The 16610-nt window shown below is 37.6% G+C and overlaps 1 protein-coding gene across 1 annotated transcript in view; it reads right to left on the bottom strand.

The window, feature by feature from the left end:
- Positions 1 to 5173: 5173 nt before the first annotated feature.
- TOX3 (TOX high mobility group box family member 3) overlaps positions 5174 to 16610 on the bottom strand; it is a gene marked incomplete at both ends in the record, with an annotated part of 72189 nt that continues 60752 nt past the window's right edge. The window contains 4 exons of the mRNA XM_082289789.1: positions 5174 to 5911; positions 7631 to 7711; positions 9049 to 9276; positions 10226 to 10495. Coding sequence (XP_082145915.1) covers positions 5174 to 5911; positions 7631 to 7711; positions 9049 to 9276; positions 10226 to 10495 — 1317 coding nt within the window. The remainder of the gene's footprint in view (positions 5912 to 7630; positions 7712 to 9048; positions 9277 to 10225; positions 10496 to 16610) is intronic.

Raw genomic sequence — 16610 nt, forward strand, 5'->3', positions numbered from 1 at the left:
AATACTTAGATCTGTTTGGAAAACAAATACAATGGTTTGTAATCAGACCCCTGATCTATAAAAGCACTTGAGCAACTGTATAACAGAGCATATGAGTAGTCACTTCAATGAAATTACTACTATTATACATGAATTATCAGCTCATCTAAAGTGATTTGCTGGATCAAAGCCTCTCTTTTACAATTAGAGCAGCAGAGTTACAATGATGTAGCAGCTCCAGTTTGGAGAAAATAACACACCAAAGGTAACTGCATCATAAAGATATTCCCAGAAAGAGAATAAATTATACCTGGAAGAAGTGTCCATATAACTGCAGGACAAGTATAATTTTCTGTTCAACCTTTTTTACTAGACAACTAAAATAAATTTAATTTTAAACCTTGTAAGAGAACTCTCTACTACTTTGGTTTGTTTAGGGGCTGAAGATGTTAATGCTCCACGAACTTGTAAAAAACCCACTATTTAAAATACCACTTCTGGTTTTTAACTGAGGTAAACAGAATGCATTCTAAATCTCCAATGTAGCCTATTGAAGTGTCAGAGCAGCTCGTTCAAAGCAATACATTCACTTCTCAAAGATTTTAGTATTATAATAAAAAATTCTCTCCCTCCAATGCACCTGAGAAGCATTAACTTCTTGGTGACTTTAAGAACCAAATCCTTTAATACAAACTTAGCTTTTCCCACAGGCACTTGAAAATATTTAGCATTTTTTCAGTTGGATGCAATTTTCATAATAAAGTAGCTCACTTGGCTACCTGACACCACAGACAAAGACACCGAGTGAGCAGCTCCTGCCAACTTAGAGCATGATCGCAACCCTCAGTTACATATTAAGTAGGCTTTGAAACATCCAATTGCTGTAACAATGCAAGTAATTTATGTATTATATATTATTGTTATATATTTTTTCATTATTCATAACATATATATTTTCTTCTGTAACATCCAGGCACAAGTCTTTCGTACCCCATGTCTTTCAGTCAGCCTTAACAGAGCATACAACAGTTCTTACATTTTATGTAACATTTAAATTCCGCCTCTCTGACCAGTTTTAGGTTACCAAAGCAGCCCTTTGGTACTCATCTGAATGGCATTGGCCCATCCCTATAGATGCTGCTCCCTACATTTGTTTAAATTTCACAGGCAAATCTCACAGAAATGTATGGGAATGACATATATTTTTTTCTGTGACAAAATACTCAGCCCCAGTCTTTCAAATCAGAAATGTTCATAGTTAACTGCATTTCTGGCAGTTTCAAGGGTACAATTGTAAAACTACAGTATATTTTGTTAACTCAAACCCTACAATGATCCTGGTTTACTTCCATCCACTTAGCCTATTAATGCAGGCTAATACTGCATGTTCTTGTGGCAGCAAACCCTAAAGTGTACCAGGAGACTCTGGTGATAGATTACATGTACATGCTGTGTCATATCCAATTAACTCAAATTGACTGTGTACTGCATTATGCTGTTAGTGCATGGAAGATCAATAAATATGGAGAAAATCCAACGAGGCGCTCTCCATTCCCATCCAATTCTAGTAGGTCTGAGACAGATCATGCTCCTATGATGTGTGTGCTGCTGCTGAAGAGGGCAGGTGGTGCATAGACACCATTCAAACTTGGCCTATTCAATCTAAACTCCTCTAACTCGCCATTCATGCATAGCAAAACACCATCTGGTCCTATTTTGCCTCCAGCAATCACAGCTGACCAAAAACGATAATAACAGCTGTTGCAAAACAAAAGCCAAACAAAGGGGGGAGGGAAAGGTTAGAATGCAGTCCAGTGCTGCAAAATACTCCATGAAGTGAGAAATGGAAAAGGAGCCATTCAAATAGGAATCCCCATTGAAAAGAGTCAGTGCAAGACTTGTGGTTAAACTTGAGATATTTAATCCATCTGTCCTGCAAACCACAATGGTCAGGTGATAATATAAAATTGAGATTATGTTGCACAGAGGTATTTAAAGGCTTTGTTCTCCAAGTTAGAAACTAATGACCCTGTGTCAGCTAAAAATTAAACCTCCTTATGTTCTTTCATCATGTGTCAACCTGGGTTAATGTGAAAGTAGAATGTGGTTAACCGGGGTGATAAAGCATCTGAAACCTTGGGAAAAGAAGGGAGCAGTTAAGTGCTTGTAAATACTATGAAGGAAAACATTCTTAAAAACCATGCACAACACTGAAACCATACAGATTATTGCATTTTTCTTGTATAAATTGCATATCAAGCAATTTAAACTAACAGTTTTATTTATGACCTATGATAGCACAGTTATTCACTTAGACTTAGGGAACACGAACACAAACTTGCACAGTTTGAAACACAAGATGTTCTGCAATATGCTATTGTGGGTAATGCAAAATATAATTTTGTGGCAAGCAGGGGGATGCTCCAGTTTTTCAAGATTCAAATTTTGATATTTAAAATGTACAGTCCTGCTTGATGATTAATTTTCTTTTTTTTTTTTTTTTTAGCTGCAGTAATTAAAACTATTTTTCCTGGAATTGAACATCAGTAGTTCAGCAGCTCTTAATCAAATGTGATAAAACCCAGGATTTATGAAACCATTTAATGAGTGTAATAACACCTGCTTCTCGCTGCAAATAGTTGAAAACAGACTTCAGTTGTAATTAACTCTTATCACTAGTGACATTTTTCCAACGATACTTCATAGGTCTTCAAAATGACAATTATAGAACTAATACACAATTACTGTCACATGCAGTTTAGCAATTATTTCTGAAGACATTTGTCTAAAGGTTTCAAAAACGACTATAAAATGGTTCCCTTTGTTATGTAACATTGGTTAAAACTGACACACACAAAATCTCTCCCAACCAGCCTCTGTCAGGCCATTTCTAATGCAGACAGGCTTCCTTGCACTTGGAATAAACACCCTCCATCCCAGGCATTATTAGATATCATGCTAAAGCTATTAGGAGCATGGGTAGCTGTCAACTAACACCCATTATGAAAAGCTTCAATTTATACATGATTTTTTCTGCTCCAAGAAATCTATAAATTTATAATTAGAATCTCTTGCTGTTCAATATTTGTACATAATAAACAGAGTACCTGAGGATGATGAAATATTGAAAGCTGAATTCATTATGAATAAACTCACATGGTATAGTACCTCTTCCCTCAAGTCTGGCTGCAACTTTTTGGGGATCTCTATTCCATTATTTTTGGGTTGTGGTCTGAGCATGGTAGCCATGCCTCAAACAGGATTAGGATTCTGCTCAGGCTTGACACTTGCTGTTTTTAATTTTCATTTTATCATAAGCAGTTTAAGATTGTTGCCAGTGGTAATTTGCAATTTTTATCAAGACCTCTTCATTATAGCTTCTGACAGGACAGATGCTGTAATTAATCATGCCAGACAACTGGGGATAGTGGTCAGACTGCACTCGCAGCACAGATATTGCAGGCAGAGAATGGAAACAGGAAAATAAAGGCTCTCTCCTTTCTGTTCAGAGCAAAAATATATGAACAGCACTAATAACCTGACAACACATTGGATGTTAATGTTTCATACGAAAGACCTGCCCTCTCCATCCCTCCCACTCCATCGTGTTCTACTTTTATGAGAAAAGTCAGACAACTCAGGATCAGCCCAAGTCAAGAGCTGGAGGCTTACAGAGGGAAGCCCATGGCAGTAGCTGCGTTTACATCTGAAACTCTCAGATACAACAAAGCCCAAAATCTGTGCTGATTTGCATTTCTGGACATTACTGCTGAGAGACAGGTTCACTACCCTGTTCCTGCAGATCAATCAACACAGGGCACCATGATGTCTTGTGACTCCACCACTTGCTTTCTCTCTCTGAAGTCCCAGACACCTCAGAGAAGTTGCCCATCACTCTTCAGCAGAGCACCTTGGAGGGTGCAAGAGCCAAGTGCTTGCTCTGTTCCCATTGGTACCTGTTCACCCAGAATGTCTGATAAAAATCCAAAGGAGTTTAAAAAAAGTCCAAGAAAACATTTGCAGAAGGAAACATTTCTGGTTTCTCTGTCAAAGACTTACAGCTCATCAGTTTTACTGAAATGTGTTTATTCTATAGCAAGATAAAAGCATTTATTTTAGATAAGCAAAATACAAACAACTTAATTGCTGCTATCATAACTCATAAAAAAGTATAAAACAGCATAAAAACACAATAAGCAATGTAGCAATTAATAATTCATGTTACCAGTGTTTACATTAAAGCCTCATTTATGAAAACTTTACAACACATGATATGAAAACTTACAACTTTTAAAGAAAATATTTACATTGATTATTCAGTTGTGGAGTTTCATTTAAATATTCTACTGGTTTTACAGCGTATTAATAACTTGTATTTTTCATCTTAGCTTTCTGTAATAACAGTTTTATTTAAGTGCATTTCCCTTTTAAAAATACAGTGTATTAAATCTGAAACTCATCACTTCGACACAGAATATAATATTCACATTTGTTCTGTAATTGGAATTAACATAAGAGGGTAAATGTCAATATATATTTTCTTATGAACTATGGCAGGTTTATTTGGAGAAATGAAGTGAAAGGTTGGGTCAAACATTTAAGTCCAGTTACTTGCATTTGTTTTTCTGAAGACATTTAGGAGAGAAAAAAAAAATAAGAGCTTTGGCAAAAATCTGTGATTTACTCTATTTTTTCATGACAAAAAATGCCATCAACTAACTCATGTCATACAAGTATGATTGTATGAAATCCAATCATAATTTTACAGGTAGTTACAACTGTGCTTTAAGGGCTTCATGAGTTCATACTGCCTTGAAGTGCATTATTCACTTTTAGAGAAAGAAGGGTTATAGCATATAACTCTGGAAGGCCATTTTGCAGTCATAAGGTCCAGGTATTTATTAGGCCAGTTGATTCACATATTGTAGGTAAAGCTTAAATAAATTAAAAAGGCATCACATGAAAAAGAGAACAGCATTTTTTCTTTTAAACAAAATGATTTATAGTCAGCTAAAAGATGATACACAGCTACATTGTAGTTCTTTATTGCCTATCTAATAGACACTTTAGAGGATCATTTGATCTGTTATGCATCCCTGCATAACTACCATCAACAATTTACAGTTTTCAGCCAAATATGGTTTACCCCTACCCCCTCGATCAACACAAAGCCATGTCGCAAGATCATTTATCTTCAGAAAATACTGACCTGCGATAATACTTGAGTCTGTGTCTGAGACTGTATTTGTGACTGGTGCTGCTGAGGTGCTGGCTGAGGGCTCCCAATGGCAGGGATGGGAGAAGTGATCTGCGGGGCTCCCGGAGAGTGCTGCTGAGGAGAAGGCTGTGACTGGTGTTGCATATGCTGCATTTGCTGCTGCTGCATTTGCTGAAGCTGTATGTGCTGCAGTTGCTGTTGCATTTGCTGTTGATTAATCTGCTGCTGAAGATGCTGCTGCTGCTGCAAGTGTTGCTGCATGTGGTGCTGAAAATGCTGCTGCTGCATTTGCTGTTGTATTTGCTGATGCATTTGATGCTGATGTAGTTGCTGCTGTTGCATCTGCTGCATCTGTTGCTGCTGGAGCTGCTGTATCTGGTGCTGCTGGCTTTGCATCGAGGGACTCACTTGAGACGAAGACGGCGTTGCCACCATGTTTGTGCCCATAGAGCTTATCAATGGAGCTGCAATGTTTGTCGGCATGTTCGGTGCAATGGTAACAGAAGCTACAATCTGGTTCATTGGCAGTCTCATGGTCAAGGGTTTTGGAGCAATTGCTCTGGAAAGGGGCTGCTGAAGAGTTTGGGGAGATGCTGAAACCGCCGCGTGTTGAGAAAGAGAACTATTCAGAATAAGGGAGGAAGACAAATTTGTGGAAGCCAGCGTTTGCTGAACAGAACGAATTGTCTGGGCCTCAGCAGATTCTGCAGCAGCCTGTGTTTGGAAAAGAAATTAATTGTCTTTTCAACAGAAAAAGCATTGCTACTGTTTACATGGAAATAAAAGTAACAGCTATCAGAGACCTTTGCCATCTTTTGTTTTCTATCAGAAAAGATCAATCTGCAGCCTGAAAACAGTCAGTGATCCACCAATACATGTATCACCTCTTTATGTGCCTCCCTATATGGTACCTCCAGGTCTTACTTGGACAAAAGCTAATTTGTGCTCTTGATCAACACCAGAAAGTCACAGAAGTCACATGCATTTTGTCGCTGAAAGAGCTAGAACAGGCCCAACACATTTGCATGTTTTTTAAAATAACCTGTTCTTTGGGAGTGAGCAGCACACACACTCCCCTCCCCATGAGTTATCAACCAACGAGCAGTTAACTGGCACACTTTAGACATTTACCTTAGAATGTAACAAACTGCTGCACAAGTGTCCATCCCGTCCCTACTCTCAGCAACCATCTCATGTGAAAAATCTACAGCAAGGATGACTTATTTAGAGGAGATGAGGTACAGTGACTTTGAGTTATTTCCACCTGCAATCTACTCAGAAGTTACTTGACAGTCCAGGTCCCATGGATTTGGTGAAAAAAATATGATTTCTAATGGTTTTGAAAAGGGAACTTAAGATTCACAAAATAATATCCCTCAAAGGTATTTAGAATTCCTGCTGCTCTTGAACTTAGCATTGCGATACTAAAGGCTTTTAGAATCTTATATAAGTCCCAGAGGCAACAGAAAAACACAGCCTCTCAACACAAGGAGAAGAAATCTTCCAGCTTTCAAAAACATGTGTATAATTTCTGATGCTGTATTTTTAGACATTAAGTAAAATACACAGCAACTTTCCATATGATTTACTAATGCTCTGCAGTTGTACATTCAAATAAATATTCTCAGGAGTTACGACATCATCACCCTCTGTTGCTTTCTTGTCGTTGAATATATTTTTCTAATTGCTCTTTATGTTATATTATTAGAGAAATAATCACCTTGGTAATGTTTTACCCATATTTTAGATGTCTATAAGCACATTTCCATTTACAATATTCAGATGCAGCAGAACTACAACCTGCATAGTGCTGCTGTCTAGAAAGGTAAATTCTCAAGTAAGACAGCAGAGCTTTGTTTTCTGCACAGGTTTTATTTTAACTCAAGATCCACTAAAATACTCCATGTGGCTCACTGCCAGCTAGTCCATTTGTTAGTACTCTCCAAATTCAGAGCCACCACGCATTTCTTTCCCCATTTCTTTCCCCTCACCTGCAAGAAATGCTTAAGCTTTGTTACACAGCCACTGCTCTCCAACTCCACGTAAAGCAAGGCTGTCCTTTGAGAAGCAGCACTCGAGGAAAAACAAACCTCGACAAATAGCTTGCAAATGTTAATGTCAAAAGGTCAGTATATTTTTCATGACTGAATTTTACTTTCGTAGTGAAGTGCATTACTTTGCCTCTGCAGCTCAAGGAAGATGTACATTTACAAAGATGTTTTCTGGTAATCATTATTATGCCAGTAGGGAGATGAAATTATTTTTGCAGAGACTAAGCAGGGTTCAAGCAGCAGCACAACATCTTGTAGAGCTGTATTACAGAAATCCTAGGATTCTACTTTTATTTTGCATAACATCCCCCCTTGCCCCAAATATTTCAATATCGTTGGTAAAAGCTCACTTGCATTACATCGAAGGTATTATTAGGCTTACCTTAGAAACAAGGCTTGCTCTGTAGGCAGCAAGTGCCTTTAGGTATTCTTTTTTGGCAGCTTCAGTTTTTCTTTTATATACCTGTGAAAAAAACCCGCAATTTCACCAACTTCAACTATCAAGATGTTTTTGCCAGAATGCTCTCAAAATCACTTGCAAAGAAACAAAAACATAGACCAAAACCCCTGAAAACACTCTACTGTTAGATGTGCTTTTTCTTCCTTGACATTTCTAAATATTCTTGCAGGTGGTTACAGGCTTTCAGGCCTACCTGCTGGACTTGCACTACAGTTTATGTTGATTACCATGAATAACAAAAGGCTGCTATTTGACATCAGTTTGAGCAGCCAACTGTTTGACAAGACTACCTATGCAATCTTTACTTCCCCAGAAAACAGTATTTTATTGACTCCAAGTGGCAGGGATATTAGAACACTGAGTATTTCAGATGCCAAAATGTATCAGCAGTAGTCCAGAATAGCAAAACACCTGTGCATTTTTTTTTTTTAAACAAATATTTGAATTACATATAAAAAAAATCTGTACACCTTTAGAAAAGGCAGATCAAAGAGCTTGGACTTGCCCCGAAGCCATCATGAAAGAATCCCCTTGAGTTAAACAAGAACAGTTAGGCAAAAATGAATAAATCTGTATTTTTAATCATCAGTAAATTTAAAGTTCACCTTTTAATCATGTTCATTATCATCTGTTAGATCAGACTAAAAGTTTCCAAATGGATTTCAGAAACAAGTACCATTCATCTCTTGCCAAAAGGTGTCCTATCTGGGAATCTGCTCTGCCATAGAAGCATCTGTTAACTGTTACTGGGAACAGACAAACAAAGGGTATTTTTTTAACCCCCTTCAATCCATGTGCAGCAGTTACATGTGTATAGGAAGAACAATAACCCTCAAGGAAGTATAAAACTCATCACTCTGTACCAAGTTGGAGTTGGAGATAGCATTTCACACACAACATTATAATGAGACTCAGAGGATTGGCTTCAAAGGTTAGAAATCAACATGCTTTGTAACAAATTCATAAGGCAGATCAAAGGAATTGGTAAATATGCTGTACCTTCCTCTTTTCTAACTTATTAATAGGAAACAAGGGCTTTGAAATAGGAATCATCAAAAGATGGTTTTAAGAGGACTCTAGGACACTACAACCTGAGCTCTGTTACAAACTGCCCTTTAAAATGTAAAGACAAATACAGTCATTTAACACTACCTGTTGGCTCTTACAAAAAAATAGTTTTTAGATGCCAGGTCTTTGGCAAGTTCAAAACTCAGTGTAGCTCTACAGAAGTAGAGTTCTACATCAGCAAGCAGCAGGGTCCACTCAGGACAGAGGTAGAAGGATTTTTTTAACAAGGATTGCTATATTACTTCTTGTGAGACAACCCTGAACCAATTTACCTGTTTTTGTTCTTCTCCTAAACTGTCCCACATAGATGCCACTATTTTTGAAACATCTCCAAATGTAGCATTCGGGTTCTGTCCTTTAATGGCAGCTTGTGTATCCCTGAAGAAAAGGGCATATGCTGACACTGGCTTTTGTGGCTCATTGGGGTCTTTCTTTTTCTTCTTCTTCGGAGTCTTGGGCTTCTTGCCAGAATCTGGGGCAGCTCTTTTTTCTCCAGTAGCCTAAGAAACAGTAAAAACAAGAACAGTCAGTAAATGAATGAAATAAGTCAGATAAATTGCAAAAAATTTTTGACAGTCAGTCCTAATATTATATGGATAAAGCTACTAGGTAGGCAACTCCTGGGAGAGTCCTGTTGTGCAGGCCCCTCTCTCTACCAAAGAGTATTTAGTCTCAGCATCATCTCATTGGATCTACTGGAACTAAATGCATGAATAGTTACTACTCATTTTAAGCATGGCTCTGAGAGTCACATCCTACGAGCTTGACCTGAAAAAGTACACCCAATGCTAATTTGTATTAAAAAAAATTACGATTTAGTTCATAGCATATTTTGAAGAGGCCATGTATGTTTTTCCATTAAGATACAATTTTCAGATATTTTGAGGATCCTGTACAACGAGTTTTCCACATGCACAACTTCCATCAACTTAATGAGAAAACTTTTCATGGAACGGTCTTAAATTAGGCCTTTTACATATACTGCTATAACAACATTTGTACTTCATTTGGTCAATAATTTTTCCTTTTATAAGAGATTTATTGAAAGCAAAGTATAAGTTAACTAAACTTTCAGTTAGAAGAAAGCTTATTTTACTTCTGCCTAAACACATCTATGTTTTACATGACTCTAGAGAATACCAAAATGACAAAACTGTCCAAAGCTGATGCGTGAAGAAATTCAACAGATCTGAAAACTTGAGACAAATTAGACCAAATATATATATATATGTGTGTGTATCTCTGTCTATTCTTAGGTTTATTATTATGGAGGTTGTATGGAAACTTCTTAAGTAAAGAAGGTAACCAGCAAATTAATCATATTCCACTTTACTGTAACATTTCTATTTGAAATGACCACATTGCAGCTGAGCTGATACTGCCACATCCATGAAAATGCAGTGTGTAGGTGTGTGAAGCTTGCTCACTACAGCACATGGAATAACTTACTCTGTTTGATTCATCTGCATCTTCTTCATTGATAGAGCTGGATGGGGAAGGAGTGGCTGATTTACTTGCAGGAGGGGAGGGAGAAGTGTGTGGCAAATTAGTGCCTCCTAAATTTAGCCCCAGCTGAGCACTTAGCTGAGACTGGTTAATGGTGGTGAGCTGAGACGGAGCCATAATTCCTGAATGAGCAGCATCAGTCATATTGACAATAGATCTCATAATCAGAGAGTGATCCTGGCGGTACTGGGAAACTTGTGTGTGACTCTGATCCTAAAAGAGATGGAAACATTGTTTAGATATTAGCAGTTACCATACAACAGTGTCAGGTGAAGTTATTTTCACAGGTTTACAGAACCAACACTCTCAACATGCAGTTTGCGTCCTTTCTTTTTAATGAATTAAATATATTTTTAATAAGTTAAGTGTAGCAACAGTTACTATAATTGCCCCAGACTTCACTTTTTCCCCCAGTTGTGGCTTTTTTTTTGTTTTGTTGAATAAGAATTGCATTTCTCTATTTTTAAACATTTCTTCTCTTGATGCAGTGAGAAATACCCACATAAACAATAGCGAAACAGGATGACTGAGGATTCAGGAGAATATTGCAACTGTTGTCAAATGCAGAAAGTAAACAAAATCAGGGTGGGGTGAGAGAGAGAAAAGCATCTTCCTTTAGTGACATTCAATTATTCTTGGCCATTACAAGTAACAGTAGTAGGTATAAACCAGTCCTGTCTTAGTGGGATTTTAAAGCTCTTTTAAACACAGAACACTGCCCTGCCAGGTCTGGAGTGTATTCACTACAGCAGGTTGGAGAAGCAGTCCAGTAATCCTAAACACTCCTAAAGATCCCTGTTGGCAAGTACCACACAAAACTACACATTTTTATCTTTAATCCAATGATCAAATGTGTGGAAGTAGCAATCGATGTACAAACCACCGACTATTTTTCTTGTACTCCACGTCTCAGAAACACAAGTGCTTGCATGGCTTGGTTTCTACTGTTTCTTGAGGGCACAAACTGTGTCTCCTACATGTGCACAACACTTACCACATTTGTTAATAAAAAGAAGCAAGACCCTGAAGGTAAAGTCAGCTGCAATCTGCCTATGAAAACTTTTTTTTTTTTTTTTTGTTTTTTGACCACACACAGATGAAGACACAATGAAGGAACGTTTAAACAGAAAAGAAGATTTTTCAAAAAGTTAATAAGAGAATAAATAGATCACAAATTGTATCAGCAACCTGATTAATCTATAGTCATTGTTTGAACAGCCAGAAACATGAGAAATAAATTAGATTTTAAAAACTCTTTCATTATTAATAACCCACACTGCAATTAGTAGCAGGTGCAATGATCCTAATGAAATGACAGAGAACAAAACAGCAATTGTGGGAGCCCAGCATAAGCCCACTGGACTTCCACAACAAAGTCTGACCTTCCTTGTGCTCTCATTTTAAACATGGATAAATCCAAAACAATTTTCGAAAATCTGTGTCAGCATGGAGCTAAGTTTAGCCCAAATGACTTTCCCTTACTTTTTACAACTCTGGCTTCAACAGAGGCAGTGGTTCTATGCTCCTGGAAGCCTCTCCTTGGCTGGGACAAGGGTGGCTGTACGAAGAAGCAATACACATGTAAAAGAAGATGCACACCCTGCCTCATCTATCTTTATATACAAATACTGCAGCTTACTGCTTCCCTACAGCAGGAAATCATATTCATTCTGAATTTGGCATTCATGTGTCTTTCTGCTGAAGCCTATACAGTAAAAACAAATCCTTCTTTAGCATAAAAGTACACATAGTGGTGCAGCTGGATCCAGTACAGACAAAGTTAGCCACACAAGCTCATGATCCAGATCGGATGCACCAGGGCTCACCCTCATTTTCCCCATGCTTCCCCAGCCATTGCCAGCTTGGCTCATCATCCATACTGTACCACACTGCTTTTCCTACTTCTTAAATGCTTTTAATATTTTCAGTAAAGGACTGTAGTTCCTTAGAGATGAGTGTGTGTGCCAAAAGTGGAGCACTTGATACAGAAAGATCAAAACATCAGACTTACTGGCTGAAATACCCATTTGCTTCAGGGCACCTTTCTGTGAAAATTTACTGCTGTTAACTACAGGGTCATTTTGATTGTGACTTGTATTGGCAGTGGCATCTGGAAGTCATTCAAAGTCTTTTGTGAAACAATATCACTCCCTGCCTATTACTCCAATCATTTTAGCTTACAGACGTTACATACTTTATTGTATGAAGAAAAACTCTGCTGGTTTTTTGCAGCAAAGCTGACGATCATCAGAATAACCTTCTCTCATGAAAATTAACCTTCTTCATTATTGTGCAGACAGTACTTTCTTGGAGATGTTCTACCCCTAAAAGCCTTGCTTTTGTTCTCCCTTTATTGCTATACAATACAATATTGTATTTGTATTTCTGGCCTTTACACTGAGGCAACAAAATGTGATGACATGGGCTACAAACCATTTACTCCAAGTCTTGTCATTTCAGTTGCATCTATGATTTTATTGAGACTAAATTCTCTTGACTTGCACTGACCCAGAATCTAATTTTATACACAAGCCCATGAATTCTTAACTGTCCTTTTTTCTGATACTATTTATGCTTGTGTGGGTTTTCTGTATCCACTTACTTAATTTCAGTTTTTCTTTTCTGTGTCTTTTCCTGATTTCTTTAGTCTTTTTTTTTTTTTAATCTGAAGAGTTTCAGTAAAATCTAGGAGTGGCAACAACAATATTTTGTAACTGGCCCTTTAGAACCAAACTGATAAGACATATTACATAAAAGAAAATTATTCATATAATATCCAATCCCTTATTCCCATTATATGTGCATATGAAAACAACAATGTATTTTCTGCACTTTAAGTTATACGGCTGATCAATATTTTAAAAAGCAAGGAATAGGATTTTCATTTTTTGCTTTGTGATACAGTGCTGTGGGCCTGAACAACCTATGGTACCTATACAAGAGCTTTCAGACAAAGAAATATAAACCAATTTTTATGTTTGTACAGTGGTTTGGAAAGTAGCAAGAAGGCAAGAAAGCTAGTTCATAGCATTATTAAAGTCCATGGCATTTTTCTATAGCTCTTGAGCAAACAGAAATCTTCTAAGAAGGGAGCTATAGTCAAGAAAACAAAATTTCCATCAATTATCTTAACTCTTTATTTTTCCCGATACTACCAAAGGCCAACACCAAACTGAAAGGATCAGTAGCATTTCATTATTCTTGAGATGTTTATCAAATAAATGTTTAACAACGAAAATTATCCTGTATCAGAAGCACACAGGGAAATACAAGTGCGCTGAAGCACCCACATGACATCCTGATTACGTTACTATATGAAAATTGAAAAGCTCACATATCCCAAAATAATCCCCTGAGAATACTGGGAGAATTTTAGGAATATCACAAGCTCTTTTACATAAACTTAACCAGAAGTAAATGTGATACATGAGTATTAAAAACATTCAGGATTTTTGTAACATTAAGCAAAAACAACAGATTAGTTCTGACAAAAATTCACGAACTTGTCAAGCAGACAGTATCAAGTTTTGATTGAGCCTTATCTGCTTTACAGCCTTAGACTGAAGTTAGGCAAAACCTGGTGATCTTAACACAAGTCAGGCAAAGCTCAACCACTGATTTACTCAGCATGACAATCAAACAAGGACATGATGTGTGAAACCAACACCAAAAGAGAAATTACTTGTATAATTCCTCTGCAGACTGAAATGGCTTTGACTCAATTCTCTCTGTTGTCATCCTACAACGAGTGCTACAAACCCCTCAGGTATGAAGACATTTAATGAGTGAAACACTGACCACCTCTCTGGGCTCTTCAGTGACAGGGTGAGGGGGAATGACTCTAAACTGAAAGCAAGGGGGTTTGGATTAGGTATTAGGAAGAAATTCTTTAATGTGAGGGTGGTGAGGCCCTGAATAGGTCATCCAGAGAAGCTGAAGGCCAGGTGGAATGAGGCCCTGAACAACCCAGTCTAGTGGAAAGTTTCCTGCTATGGCGGGGGGGTGGAACCAGATGATCTTTAAGGTCCCTTCCAACCCAAATCATTTTACTCTTCTCTGATTCTAATTATAAACCCGGATTTAAAAAAAGCCAAGTATAGTCCAAAATATTTTCCCCTTCTCAAAACAACTTTATGGTGACTGTGTCTAGGCACATTCTCTTACACACATTAATAAAGACATTCAGCATTTGGTTCATAGAAGGCCTCATCAAAGGAACCATAAGGATATCTGTCCATCAAACTATCCTACTCTCAACAATTCTAATCACTTTAGACAGTCATGCCAATAAAGTCATATTTAGTCCTATTGCTAAAGGACTCATCTCACAGCCTATCACAAATATATAGCTTATTTTACATTGACTTGTGAAAGAACAAGTTCTCAAAAGTGTATAAAATATCAATGGATCAAGAGACACTAGAAAGCAAATAATGGAGTAAGGAGACTTTAAAAAAAGAAAAGAAAAGGAAAGAAATGTACAAACTCCTACGCTTTAATTTATACAATTTTATCAAAGGAGTTCTTCAAGATACCATGGAGTACTAAGGGAAAAAATTATGTTATTAAAAGATAGTTTGTTCTTCTGTTAGCAACTGTTCTTCTGTAAGCATCCGGTACTTAGTATAGGTTGTAATACAGTTAGTATTTATTTTGACAGATAAATGCATTCAGACACTACATTGAGAGATGCCCCAATTTCACTTACCTACCCTGCATTTTAAGAATCATTTCCATACAGTAATTCTATCCTGAATTGCTACCCTGATATAATTTTAATCTCTGGGAACATCCAACAAGACATTTAAAATATAACTAGGAAATTACTTTTCAGAACATTTTTGAGCTGTACTAAAGTCTTGATTAAAATAAATGTCTGCAGCCTTCCATCATTTAAATATCCAATACCTCCAGTGAGACGCTGGTCATGTGAGGGCTGATGGAAGTGCCTACAGGATGTTGTAAGGCTGGGATCTGACCCCACACTGCATGAGCTACTTTAAGGGAATTGAGAAATCTGCCAACCAAAATAACTAAGGAATAACTAAGCAAAACCCAACATTTATGGTTATGTTCACTGTGCCCTGGTTTCAGAAGTTGACTTAAACCAGTATATATTCTATTGCCTGAGGAATTCATGACTGTCAATGTAACATAAGCTGATACAATATTTTAAAGGATGTATTTAAGTTGAAGCAAATGCACTGCAATGTAAAGAGTGAAATCCTCAGTTGTCCCTGACTGTAAATTACTCCCTTTACTTTTAGTCAAGTCAGCATATCTCTAGAAGAAATCCTCAATATTCTTTTTCTCCACAAGTAAAGTACAGATAAAAGAATCCATTAATCTAAATTTTTACAGGATTGAACTTCACTGCCAATCAAAACAAACCAAACTAACAGGATGCTTTTCTCTGTCAGAGATTAAATCCTTACTTAATAGAACACAAAACAGTTGCACTTGGTACTGCCACCACTGAAGAAGTGTCCTTCCTCTCCCCTCCACAGACACCATCATCCCTAATAGAGCTGTCAAACTGCAGTTATCAGGAGATCCTACAAGCAGCAGCTTCTTTTCTCTGACAGTGAAAAAACTACCATGTTCCACTTCATGTCTCTGCTGAAAAGTAAACCTTACCTAATTTGATTCCCAAAAACATCTACAAGAAACAGTACATGTCGATTTGTAAAAAAAAATTATGTCTTCATCTGGGTCTAAGAGACGGGTTGGTGACAAGAGGTTCACACACATTCTGCTGCCTGATGAACATGAAGAACGTGCTGGTTTTTTGGTGTGTGTGCTCTACTCTCTTCTGTTCACACATAAACCACAAAAGAGACATGAAAAGGAAAAAAAAACAAAACCAAAACCCAAACCCAACAAACATGAGGGCCCACTGATTTATTCCTTAAAACTGAGCAATTTATTTTGGGGGTCATCAGGGGCTACTGTGGGGATTATACAAGATAGGTACTCTCAAAATCAAGTGTCTCATTTGTGGCACCTCTTCTTGTGCTTGCACAGACTTGTTATATAACGTACTGCAATGGAGCCTGGCAGCGCAAAGTATCAGTTCTGTTCCTGCCTACCCCACGCCTGAAATTTTGCCCCTTTGTGGTCTGTGCATAGGCACCTGGGATGTTTCTGCAACAATTTTCACCACTGAGCATTTGCTTAAGGCACATACTGCAAATGTCATTAATGCTTTCCTTGCACCACTGATGGTGGTGGGAGCTGCAATGTGAGATCAGCAAATCAGGGACAGGGCCAACCACCCAGACCAACACAGCTCCAGGTCCCAGGACTCACTACCTCTGCAACACCGTGC

This window comes from Coloeus monedula (genome assembly GCF_965178545.1).
Source record: "Coloeus monedula genome assembly, chromosome: 13".
Lineage (NCBI taxonomy): Eukaryota > Metazoa > Chordata > Aves > Passeriformes > Corvidae > Coloeus > Coloeus monedula.